The following is a 13509-nucleotide window of genomic DNA, read 5'->3' on the forward strand; positions in this document are numbered from 1 at the left end:
TCATCATTTTATAAGTACTCTTATTCACGTACATTTTAAACTCTTTGATGGTAAATAAAATTTGTCTGAATTTGAAAAAAAAAATATTCTGTTCAGTTACCTACATGATGTGATGTCATCATGACCATATTTAGGGATGTTATAAGTTTTTTGTCAAATGCAATTTGATAGTCTGGGCGGAGGTTACTTCTCAGGGAACGGAAGATTGTGCTCATTATACTGATTGTTTACATGTTAAATGTCTGGAATAATAATGAATAGCAGCATTAGCACCTATTGTTACCAACTACTGAACCTGAACAATGATCGCATGAAATGTGTATCAAAAAAGTAAATTCATACGGTATTTTAAAAAAATAACTAAAGTGACTCCAAGTATAGATAGTAAGGGCATATTAATTAACTTCACGCTTAAACTTTATTAAAATCCTGTCCAGACTATCAAATTTTATTTTTTAAAAAAAAATGGTAACATGCTTAAATATAGTCATGATGACATCACATCATGACATTATATTTAGGCACATCATATGACTATATTTGGGCATACAGCAGTTTTTTTTTGTCAACGAATATCTGACAATCTGGATACAGCGTTAGTCATGATGATACTTAATAAAATCGATAAAAATGTTAATGTGGCCTCACTTTATTTTCGATTTGTTTTTTTTTATTTGAACATAGTCTGTGCAACTTTTGCTTTAAATATTTTATTCTATATTTTTCTTACAGATGAACCTTGTGTGTATTTTCTGCGGAATGCATTCTATCCAAAACAGAAAGAATTACAGGTTTTTATCATAATTTGTCAGAATTAATTTTTATATTAATAACAAATTAATATTGAATGAGATGCTAATGATGTATCAGACGTCTTTCAAGAAGCTTTGCAAATTAGTAATTGATTACCTCCAGCTTGATGGACTTCCTTTGTTAATGATTCTTTAATGATGTGCTGTCTGCCAGTCACAAATTTAGGAGTATTGAAATAGGAGGGTGATGGGGTGGGGGGACTTTTCTGAGTTATTCAAAAATGTGGCTGCCTCTGAATTCTCTCTTGTGTTTCATTATTATGATTCAAGATTCAGTATTTCTTTATTGTGTATAAAAGGAGATTTCTAGTGGGAATATATTCATTTCAATAAATACAAACATACATATAAAAACAGAGGTTAGAATTTTAAAATACTAATATACAACACACACACACAACAATGATAGCAGTTACTTTCCAGGCCTCTTGATTTGGAATAAAATTTGACTTGGTTTAGTCATACATATAGTTTGAACGGAAATTTAACACTCTTCATAAATTTGAATTTTAGAATCAATTAGTGGTATTTTATCCCTAGTTAACACTAGAAATAAATATTTCTTAATGATTATATGGATGACATGGACATTAATTATAATTATACATCAATTCTGTAGTTACTTGCTACTAATAAATTAAATATTTTTTTAGTACAATTAATCTAGATAGGCATCGTCAATTACTTATTAATGATCACCATGGCAACATTGAAGTCATATGGATTTCCTATAAAATGTGCCTGGAAAAATTAATATTTTTACATTTTTTTCTGTGAAGACTTTTTCAGTGTTTGCCTATCTGTGTTTCAAAAATAAATTAGAAATATTTTGTGTTTTTTTTGTCGAAAGAGTAGTTTTCAAATTTGAAGTTAGCTTCTAATGCAAAACCCACAGTTTTACATTGCAAGGCTTAAAGCCCTGTCCAAACTATCAAATTTTATTTGACAAAAACATGTGACATGCCTAAATATGGTCATGATGACATCACACCATGACCATATATAGGCACATCATGACTATATATGGGCATACAACAGTTTTTTTTTGTCAGGGAAAATTTGTTAATCCATACCACCAAGCGTCTGATAATGCTTATTCAATTAATTCCTGACTTAATTAGTTGAGACTAATACAAATGTAAATATGTATTTATAGACTACTTCAATTAAAATATAGTAAAGTCGTAAAATGTTTTGAACGATTAGGGTCAGGGGTCGGATGGTCTTGGACTTGAAATGTGATATGTAGTATGCATTTTTTTAAATATTGCTTATTATAATGAGACAATGTCAAGTTAAATATATAAATTTCTTTTTGTGTTACAGTTAACAGACGACAAAATTTTAAGGCTTCTATTTTACGAAGCCAGGGAAAATGTATTAGAAGGCGTGTACGGATGTGAAAAAGATGAATATGAGTACTTGGCAGGAATTCTAGCGTATATAGAACACGGAAGGTTTGACCCAAAGAAGCACACGCCAATTTTCCTGAGGTTAGTTGAATTCAAATTTGTTATCCCTTCACATTTGTATGGTTTATGTTAAACTTTAAACATACATTGTCTGTAACTTTATTCTGTATAATATATTTGTTTTAACTGGGTTCACCCGACATATACATAAAATAGGGTATATTTGAAGGCTCTAGAAAAATATGTATGTTTACATACATACATGGCCTTCATAAGCAAGATTGTTAAGGCATGTGTATCGTTTACTGCAATGATAACGATACAATGGTTGTGTGTGAAGAATCAGCATAATAATATTAAAAACAACCGATAACGATCTTGTTTATTGTACAGATAATAATAGCTGGAAGGGGCGCATATTTTACAATGGACGTAACTCAATTCAAAAGCTGGTATAATGAACAGGATATTAGCAAACTATCAATGAAAGATACATTGTAACACGAATACAAAGGATACTATTCTGTGAAATACTTGATAAAAGCTTGTAACAAGATAGCATAATAAAATTTGTAATATATAAAAAGATATAAAAGTTCAATTACATTGTATTGTATATATTTACTATACAATCTGTTATTTAGCATAAGTGGTCACCATTTTCAAAATGATTAAAGAAAAACAAATACATCTCATATACAGTATGTCTTACAATGGCTCTAATCAAAACACAACCCTGGATGCAGTGTAGCGCAGCATCTATCCTCCAACAAGTACCCTGGATATTCTTGTGTAGACATATTAATGAGGAACTAAAATATTTTTCTTCAATATTTGATACAAAATCCTTGTGTAGACATATTAATGAGGAACTAAAATATTTTTCTTCAATATTTGATACAAAATTTTTCCTATTTTTTTTATATTATTATAATAGTGATACTTATTATCAATGTGCTGTACTGAATTCTAGAAATGGTCTCATATATTAGCATATTTTTACATAAAATTTTCTGAAAATTGAAAAAAAAATAATACTTTTACTATTCATATTTTATACAAACATTGAGGTAATATTTATATATTTATTTTGTTTCAGTCTTTCTATTGAAAATCTGCTGCCACTAAGGTTATGCAGACGAAGAAGTTGCATAATGTCACCAATAATTATATTGGCGCATATATATATATATAACATTGAGGTAATATTTATATATTTATTCTGTTTCAGTCTTTCTATTGAAAATCTGCTGCCCCCAAGGTTATGCAGGCAAAGAAGTCGCAAAGTGTCACCAAGAGCAAGTCAGAAGGTGTCCAAGACATTTGACGTTGAGACTAGAGTCTTAAGCCATTGGCAGAAAGTCTCCACAATAGTAAAATGCAAAGCAGACTGCAACAAGAGTTTTTTGGAGTTCTTATGGAAGATGCCAATTTATGGGTATGTTTGATTTGGGGGTTTGCCATACCAAAACCATCACCAGTGACTTTCTAATATATTCACATTCTCCACATTACACGCTTAAAAATGGTCATTTACTGGAAACAACCTATTATTGCCAAAGTTATGAGTAAAAGGCAATTCTATGCTGTCAGATAAGCTTAGACCCCCTGATATCGGACACCTGCCTAAAAATAATAATTTGCAGATCATACCAAAACTATTGTGATTGTTTTTTTACAAATTGTGGGACTCTTACTAGAGACTCACGGCTTGGTTCTGACCACAGAGTTCTGGATTAACTGTTGGATGAGAGAATTTTGATATCGTCTTCACAATGAAAGAAAGCTGATGACAAACATGAATATGATCAAAATTCAACATTCTCAGAAAAATTATTGTTCTTTGCAGGAGTGTGTTTTTCACAGGGGAAATAGAAGAACCTAACACAAGTAAAAGCATTGTTGGTCATAGTTATAAACTTGTATATGTTGGAATTAACAGAGATGGGGTATATCTTGTGGATCTACGCAAACAGGTGAGTTTCCTTCTTTGTGTTTGTTAACTAAAGGCATACATTATTGATCAATTAATATATGACTAAATGATTGATTTAATTTATTTAGTATCATGCATACACACAATGATAAGAACCAATAATAATCTAGAAAACAAAACAAAAACAAAGACACAAAGGATAACCCAAAATAGGTAAAAGATAGCTTAATACTGTATTTCCTTAATTTGCAAATAACAATTTGTTCATTTTGTAAACTTGGGAACCTTTTTAGTATCACACTATATGTCAATTGTGTATCTAAACATATTGCCAGGGGTAAGGGCACAGGTAAAATCAGGGTTACTAGTGGAGGGAATGATGTAGGTTTTAACTACTTGATAGTAATTATTTTGCTCATTTTTTTTTTTTTTTGGGTGGAGGAAAGTTGCATGAGAGGTGTAAAGTGTTTTTAAGGGACACCATTCACATCCCATGAGCACTGAGCTCAGTTATGCATTATAAACTGAAGTTGGATAGTCATTAAAAAAAATCCTGGTGTATTCGTAAGTTGGACCCAGGACTGTGGGATTAGAGGGCAAGCACCTAAACCACAACTGCACCTTCAGTATGATCTAAAGCCCTGTCCAGACTAAAATTTAATTTAACAAAAACATGTGACATAACTAAATACGGTCATGGTGACATTACATCATTACCATATATAGGCACATCATGACTATATATGGGCATACAACAGTTTTTTGTCAAGGAAAATTTGATATTACCTGGACAGAGCTTAATATTTTATTCTCCACCTTGTGTACCATTTTAAATTTATATTAAATTTCTGTTTGTTTTGTTTTTTTTTATTCAGGAACTTCTACTAGGTTTGTTATATGATGATTTATCCTGGGAGTACACGGAGCGAGATCAGAATGGTGAAGCTTCAGTGCCGTGTTTGTGGTTGGAGTTTGATGCAATGGAAAGCGGCAAGAAGGTCTCCAAATTATTACGAATATTTTCAAAGCAGGTAAATTTTTTGTTCAAACATTTTTTTAAAGAAAAGAATGCACTCCATAAACAAGGGTATGTTTTTGAAAACTGTACCCCAGTGTACTGGTCCGTACAGCCCCTGTTGTGGACAGACAAGAGTAGTTGGTACTAGTTTGCCGAGTAGCTCAGATTTGAGAAGACCCTTAGGGGGGAAGAAAGTCGGTAAAAGGAGTTAGTCCAGAGTGCATTGTATCTCTGGAAAATGCACTATATATATAATACCTTGCTATTACATTACATTAGGAGGTGAAAAAGAATACAACAGCGGTGATTACGACAAAGATAATGAAGATGATGATGATGTTGAAGATGGTGATGATAATGATGATTTTATTTTATAATACATCATTCCTGTCTTTATATAATATGAAAATAGATATTATTATATTCCCAAATGTTAGGCTCCTATGATGAATGGAATGATCCATGCATGTATAGAAGAGCTTAACAACCAAGACAAGGAAAGCTTAGCCCCTCCGCCGTAAGTAAATTACTATTTTCTTTACCTTCTTTCTATAGTCAACTAATTTCTTCTTAGTGTCCTCTTTATTCAATGGATAACTGCACATTGTTGCCTCTTAATAATATTAGTGGACAATACCTTAATTTATTAATACATGAATAATCGTCCTTAGTATAAATTTGAATTCAGACAATACTACTATAACTATCTCAGATGCTATGTATATAGCTTCTCTTGTGTGTCTTGTGTAGCAGTGTTTATTGTGAGTATATTATTATAAGCAATGCTTGTACCAGTGGAAATGTACTCCCTTCCTCCTGTTCCTTCCTTTGCATAATGTTATTAAAGTAAGTTACTATTACCACTCTTTTGGGAACTTTTGCAAATCTGTTTTTCCATTCCACTTCTTAACTAAGCCAACTGCCCTTCCAACTTTTGGATACTGGCACCAGCACTGCTTCTAAATAATAGTAGAATGTTTTCTGTGTTATTAATTCATATTAGCCAATAAATGTTATACTGTATAGTGTGTATATTGTTGTTACTAATAACTATAATAATAATTATCAAGTCATAGAAGGTTATGTAAAATAATTTTGCCTGAGACTAATGTATTAGAATTTAATACAAATGTTGTCATATGCTAAATGGAAAAAAATGTTTTTCTTTACATACTTTTTTTTGACTGTACATAGTGGCCATTTATGACTGTGGATATATAGTGGCCATTTGTTTTGTTAATCTAGATGAAGAACATGGTATTTTATTTGTTTAGCCTATGTTGTTTTCATGTAGTTCTCATTAACATTATTCCATGCGTTTAGATATGATACTGTAGATGGTTGCGACCTAGGTGTTGTAGAGGGTCCATGTACAGGGATCGAGAGGTACGGGATCACATTCATTTATACATATGCCACTTCATTCTCTTTTCACTTTTTATTTCTGCTTTCCAAATGCATAACCTCCCTCAATTTTTATATCTGTGCTTGTCAAGTGATGAACATTGAACTCTCCCAGAGCACTCTTTTACATTTAAAATATGCCCCAAATTGTAAATTATATTTTATTTGGCACCTGCACTGAAATTTATTGTAATTTTATTAAAATTGGAACTGTGTCCTAGTGGTTTAGTTAAAGAAACTTACTTTAACTTTCCATTTTCAATGTCTTGGTTTCTAAAACTCCAATTAATATACTGAACACAGCCAAACAAAAAATGTATTTTCTCCTGTTTTAGCAGTTTTACATTTTATTAACTATCATTCCTCCTAATTCTTCATCAACATCACTACTATATAAGGCTTGCCATGCCCAAACCAGCATCAGTGAAAATAAAAGGGAAATTTACTTTTACTAACTATTGCCACAGTAATAATAATGATGTTGACTTATAGAGCACATGTTATGTAGACCTCTATGCGTTTAACATAAAAATGAAAAAACGTACCAAGAAAGTATTACTTATTCTAACCGTATAGACAAACTAATCCTATTCCTTAAACTAAGCATGGTTTGGCCGTTGGCTCGGAGGTGCTCAACCATCATCCCCAGACAAGCTGGTTTGAGCATGGCAAACCTCATAATGACTTCTGATCTAATTAATGCCACTTTGTCATTGTCATTTTCAATAAATGACAAAAGTACTAGAACCATGACTAATAATATTTGGTGTTTTTTTTTTATAGTTTATACTAATTAAAATTACAAACAAAATTATTATAAAATTTGTAGAAAAATTATATTTTGACATAATTATTATTTTTACCTTTTTTACTATCATATATTATATTATCTTTTATTGTAATTAATTTTGCTATAAGACCAAACATATAAGCGTATGATACTGTATCATAGATTAAATGACAAAGATTTCAAAGAAATCCCATTGGACGATGATGATGATAATGATGAAGAAATCAAGGATGATAACCTAGAAGAAAACCGCAAAGAAATTATAGAAAATGAATTGAGGGCTCACACAACTAAAGTTAGGTTGTCGTCTGCTCCTCCCTGTTTTCAAAGGTATAGATGTCATGCTTGAATGAGTCCAGTACAAAATTATATATAAATGCATGTTGGCATCTACACCATGAATGGTGGAACTGAAAGTCTAAACAATTTTAGAAAAATATTAAAATTAAAAATAATTTTTAAAATTAATATATAAAATAAATATGTGCATGTTGAAGTAATTCTGCCTGCTCTTAAAGAATGCTCTTCAGAATAGATTAGGGCAACATCTTCTGAATTACTACAAAAGATCTTATAAACACAAGATAGCGCCCTCTGTGATTCTACGTGTAACAAATAGAAGCGTCAATGTTCAATAAAAAGGAACATAAAAAGTAATCACTTTTGAAAGAGGGCTTCCATGACTGTTATAGAATTTGCATGCAGATTCGCTATCTTTAGTTAACGATATCTGATGTCAAAGTTGAAAAGTAATCTCTTTTGCAAGAGAGCGCAGTACACTGCATTATTACAGAATTTGCACATGGAAATTGCGGAGAATGCTATCTTGTAATTATAAGATCTTAGTTACTACCCAGAAAGACCCCACTGAAAAAAGGGTTTTCAGATTTTCATGGGCTATTCTTGGTATTCTTTATGTCTATTTTTTGTGCATTCATGTCTATATGGTGCATGTATATGGAGCATTCTGCATTTTCTAACATCAAACATCATGCATGCCTTATTCCTGATCCAAATTGAATGCTAATTATCAATTAATTTATTTCACAAACATTAGCTTTGATAGTTGATCACAAGAAGTCTATAATAATTTAATTTTTTTGTCTATGCTTCTATTTTGCATAGCAGGCTTTTCGAATACATCTTACTCTAAGTTATATGTTTGTTATACAGTTGTCAAATCTTCTTTTATAATACTTTACTGGCAATACTGTCCTCATACACTTTTTTTGTATTTCACATTAAGTTTACTTTTTAACATAAATTTAATGAACGTTTACTTTTTTTTTATAATCAAAATCTTTTAGTTCAATTTAATTATGTTTCTTTACTAGTAAACTATATTTAATGAAGAACATATTATTTAATAAAATATACTAGAAATTAGCAAAAAATAATAATATAAATAATTGAAAGGGAAATATTTTGTTCATTAATGTGTTTTGTTTTTTTTAAAGTTTTATGTATAACACAATAACAATTGTTTTCATTAATGAGTTTTTCTACTTCCTGTTTGTCTAACCTTCGGCCTTCAGGTCTGAACATGAAACGCTTGAACGGGTTGCATGTGGTCTCTCGACCATATCAAGGTAGGGTAGCTAACAACAGACATTATTCTTAATGTGGAATGAAAGGATAATTATTAATCATTTATAATATTTTGGTGAAGAAAATAATTTATTTATTTATAATTTATTACTCTTTATTAGTATAAGTTATTAATCAGAGAAAAAAAAGTTTTTGTTCTTATATTGTTTTTATACTACCACATGTTTTAGCATAAAAGTATTGCAATGATATGAGCTCTTGAGAATCTCAACATATAATATGACACTTTTATTGTACATACTCTTCCTGAATATAATAGGCATCACCAAAGATTCCCTGACACGAGGTACCCTGACGAGAGCTCAAAGATCCCCAACAAAGGGTCCACACCAAACCTTAGCCACCCCATAGTGGAAGCAAATTTCAAGAATAGGCACCTCTGGCCAGAGACGGCCCTCTCCGACTGTGAAAATGCTTTTTTAAAATGTTGTTCTCTGATGAAATTTTTGTTTTTCTCTGGTGGATATTCAGGGTTTACTAGATGGGGGTTTTGTGCCTCCTGGAATCCTACTGGTACCACCACTGAATTATTTACGATATCATTAGACCGCTGAATCTGCAAAGTGGCTTTGATTTTTTACTATTACTCAGTACCTCTAATATTAGGTATTATTGAAATGTTTTATGATCCGAAATTTCAGAACACGAGCAACGACGGTGCAATCAAGACCTCCCCACCGACTAGGACTGGACACGGTAGATGGTGCGGGAATTACAAGGTTAGTTGGGCTAAAACATCCAGGTATATTAAAACTACAGTACCTTTTCCTATTTTATATCATTACTCTGTATTAAAAGAAAAATGTTTTTATATTCTATTTTTAATGGTGTTCTTAACATTCATTTATATTTTTTCGTATTACTATTTTATTTTCATTCCAGAGCCAAATCACTTGATGGAAGAAACAGAGGTAGGCATTTTCCTGGTGTTTTTTAAAGGAATTTCAAGTCAAATGCATGAATATACTTTTACTCGCAGTATGTTATTACCTCTGTGTGGTATTACCTTCTGGAGCTATCAATTGCACGATGACGGTAAAATGTAATGACATCACTAAAAGTCTTCTGCACATGCGAGAAGGTTAAGTTCTCGTCGCGTGTATTCTAGGCTAATTTGGCCAAATCTACGTATGCAGAGAATGTAGGACGCATGGTATGATGGTCATGCATGAGTAATTCCATTCTAGTGTCACATCGTCGCGTAAATCGTAAGCTCCCTATTACTGGTCGAACAATAATATTACCACAATAATTTACGCAGTGTGTTTGAACACGAGTAGGTAAAAGTGCCTTGCCCAAGCGCAGAAGTAAAATTCACAGGAGAGGTTTTAGCCTCTGACCTCAAGGTGGAGAGCATGAATCTTGTCCTCTGTGCCATTCACCAGGAACTACTCCTAAGATACACATACTGTGCTTGATCAAAGTGAAGTGGAGACGGTGCGATCGCACCCCCTTAAATTTTATGAAGATAAATTGTATTATATTGTTGATATAAATTATTGCTAAGATTTTTAAGGTATGAGAGTGTAGTTTCTAGGTCTATATTCTCAAAATGTGTGCACCTTACACCTCAACCCCAACCATGGTGGGCCTGAGGATGATTGGACTCTCACGCACCCCCTACCACCAAATCCTGCATCAGCCCCAGGTTAATATTATTATTATTTTTATTTTGTAGCATATATGACATTGCCAGCAAGGAAACCAAAGGTGACGCTGTGTAAGAAAATGGATAAACTTTGTCTTTCAACATTTTCCGAAACAGGTGTGTGTGTGTGTGAATACATATTTTATTCTGATTTTTTCATGTCAGTATGTACATTAAAAATGAGAGTAAATGAATTTTCTAAATTTTATGTGTAAAATCACACTGAATAATTTGTCAAGTACACAAATGATTCATTGGGAATCGAACCCAACACCTCCAGAGATTTAAGCCCAGCATGTTGAGTCCCCATGAATCATGAACCAGCGAGCCCCACTGGGGGTTCAAAGTGCTGGTAAACGGAGCTTTAATGCTGGTTTTTCTGCTGTTGGTTAGTCTGTAGGATATTTACTGTCTTCAGCTCAGTTACCATCACTCACCCTATCGGCGGCAGTTGCCGACAGCTGTCCAGAAAGTTGAACCTGGTTCAATTTGCCGATTTGCGAAATAGGGTGCATTGCTACCTGCCCTGATGTAATCGGGAAGGCACTCCAATTGCCTGCAACCTTCCCGACAACTGCCAGCGACTGTCGCGATAAGATACTATGGAAACCGAGCTTGAGTTTTCAAAACTTTTCTTTTCCGCTGTTTATTTTCACAACCACCTTTATTTGCTATATAAATCTTATTTATGTATCATACCACTAAACCAATAAGCTTACACTGGTGGCTAGGAAAGAATTTGATTTAATAGTGATATTGAAGTACCTGCTACAATGTGCAGATCAAATTTTAACCCCTTTGTGATGTTAAGTTGGACAAAATTACATTCTTGTTAAATTTTCATGACTAATAGTTCTGTTGTATAATAATAATAATGAAATTAATAGTAATATTAAGAATTTATAGCATGCCGGTATCCATTCCAAGGGAAAGGTCATGGTACGTTGACTTTTCCACACCCAAAATCAACATTTGTTAGCAAAAATGTTTTAGGTCCACACTTGAAGGATGTCAGACTCATTTTTTAGATCAGCTAGTAATCTGTTCCACAAAATTGGAGCGCAAATAGAAAGAGCACTGCTGAACTGAACTTCTTAACAGTCAGGAGTGACTTGTTGGCGGACCTTAGTGAAACACAACCAGGAGAATATAGCATTAACAAATCAGAGACAAAATAATACAGAATTCATAATGATTAAATGTTGTGTTTAATTTTTTGTTTTTTGTTTTTGTTTTGCAGGGGACATGATTACACGAAAACCCAAGTTAAGTCGACCATTTTCTATGACAGGGATATTCCATAAGTCCTAAAATTCAGGTGGTTTGTGAATTTTTGCAGATAAATGATGTAAACATGATTATGGTATTTGTCATATTATTATTATTATTATTATGGTATATGATCATATTTACATACAGGTGTTTGTAGGAGTTTTAGATGATCAAATTTGCATACAGGTGCATGTGTGAAAGGGATTTGAATAAATTCGAAACACAAGGAATGTTAGCTATGCAGGTATTTGAGTTTCTGAGGAAGAAATTTAAATATATGTGCAGAAATCTATTTTTTAATTGTTCTTTATTTAGTGTGATTTAATTTTTAATGAAGACATGGAAAATTCCTATAACCAATTCTGTAGTTATTGAATTCTGAGGAAGATTTTTATAGATTCTGGTGGCAATATTAATGTTCTGTTATAATTAATTTGTTGTTGGGTGTGTGTATGTGTATGGTGCGGTGTTTGTTGGTTTTAGTTTGTGTCTGTGTATGTGAGTGTTAGCCTTCAATTTACCAAATTATTTACATACCCACCATGTTACTTACTGAATATGTTCAATGTCTAAATAAGGTATGTAGTCAAATATTAAATATGTAAAATATCTAAATAAGGTACTTAGTTATGTACAGAATATGTAAAATATCTAAATAGGTGTCTGTATTAATTTACAAAATATCTACAATGAAGTCAGTATTTTCCCCCTGCTCAGTTAATAAAAACTCATAATAATAAGCAAAATATTAATAGTTAATTTTAAGCCTATAGACTGCCAGATATAAGCTATATAAGTGTTCCATAGTAAAATAATAGGTTCACTGTCACTTATTGGATATAGGTACTAAGATTTGAATATATACAATCTCTTAATAAGCACCCAGTCACTTATTCAAGATATACAGTCTATATAAATAGGTATTGAATTTCTAAATAAATATTTATTCATTTATTGATATCTAAATAGGTATCTTTTTGAATATGAACAATTTATAAATAGGTAACCCGTGATATATTGAATATTATATGGTTTATAAAATAAATTATATAATTATATCTGCTACAAAAGTTCTTGTGGAATTAAGAGTCAGACTTGAGGGAAACTTTCGCTGAAGATATTAGCTGAAAAGTTTGAATGAAGAGAGTTTTTGCGAGCAAGATAAATGATAAGGATTTAAATATTAGATACTTGTTTATTGATTTTTAAAAAATATTTGTATATTTGTTTTTGAATTCTGCAATATTGATATACAAATGAGAATGATTGTAAAGTTTGTCAAACAGTTTATAAGTACCTCAAAATTGATTTTCATGTAGCACTTTAAAAAATTAATATTCAGATTGCAGTTAAAACTATATTGAAAATGAAGCATGAAATGCACTAACCAGGGGTGGATCAAAAGGAAATATGGGTGGGACCATGCAACGTGCGAAGGACCAAGCCAGGGAGATGAGTGGGGTTGGTGTTGCAGGTTTGGTTTTTGAGATTTATTTTTTGAAATTTTTGACAATAGCCACTGATTTAAATAAAACCAAGCCCAGCCTAGCATAGTCTAGCCCACTTAATAATAGGTGAATAGCCACTGATTTACATTTTAAAAAATAGC

The 13509-nt window shown here is 32.0% G+C and overlaps 1 protein-coding gene across 7 annotated transcripts in view; it reads left to right on the top strand.

Annotated features, from left to right (window-relative positions):
- The window catches only part of LOC117099909 (FERM domain-containing protein 8-like), a 34216-nt gene extending 21258 nt beyond the window's left edge, over positions 1-12958 (top strand). For 3 of the 7 annotated variants that reach the window (XM_033239436.1, XM_033239431.1, XM_033239442.1), the window contains exons 5-16: positions 733-791; positions 2139-2305; positions 3456-3662; positions 4074-4200; positions 5036-5191; positions 5616-5695; positions 6502-6564; positions 7535-7702; positions 9622-9699; positions 9863-9891; positions 10659-10745; positions 11869-12958. In XM_033239436.1, coding sequence (XP_033095327.1) covers positions 733-791; positions 2139-2305; positions 3456-3662; positions 4074-4200; positions 5036-5191; positions 5616-5695; positions 6502-6564; positions 7535-7702; positions 9622-9699; positions 9863-9891; positions 10659-10745; positions 11869-11939 — 1292 coding nt within the window. In that variant the 3' untranslated portion in view covers positions 11940-12958. Of the gene's footprint in view, positions 1-732; positions 792-2138; positions 2306-3455; positions 3663-4073; positions 4201-5035; positions 5192-5615; positions 5696-6501; positions 6565-7534; positions 7703-8907; positions 8962-9621; positions 9700-9862; positions 9892-10658; positions 10746-11868 lie in introns of all 7 variants that reach the window. The other 4 variants (XM_033239449.1, XM_033239456.1, XM_033239464.1 and 1 more) reach the window with 4 other exon arrangements.
- Positions 12959-13509: the final 551 nt, after the last annotated feature.

Source organism: Anneissia japonica, unplaced genomic scaffold (genome assembly GCF_011630105.1).
Source record: "Anneissia japonica isolate Jap-2015-1 unplaced genomic scaffold, ASM1163010v1 scaffold1931_len244811_cov162, whole genome shotgun sequence".
NCBI lineage: Eukaryota > Metazoa > Echinodermata > Crinoidea > Comatulida > Comatulidae > Anneissia > Anneissia japonica.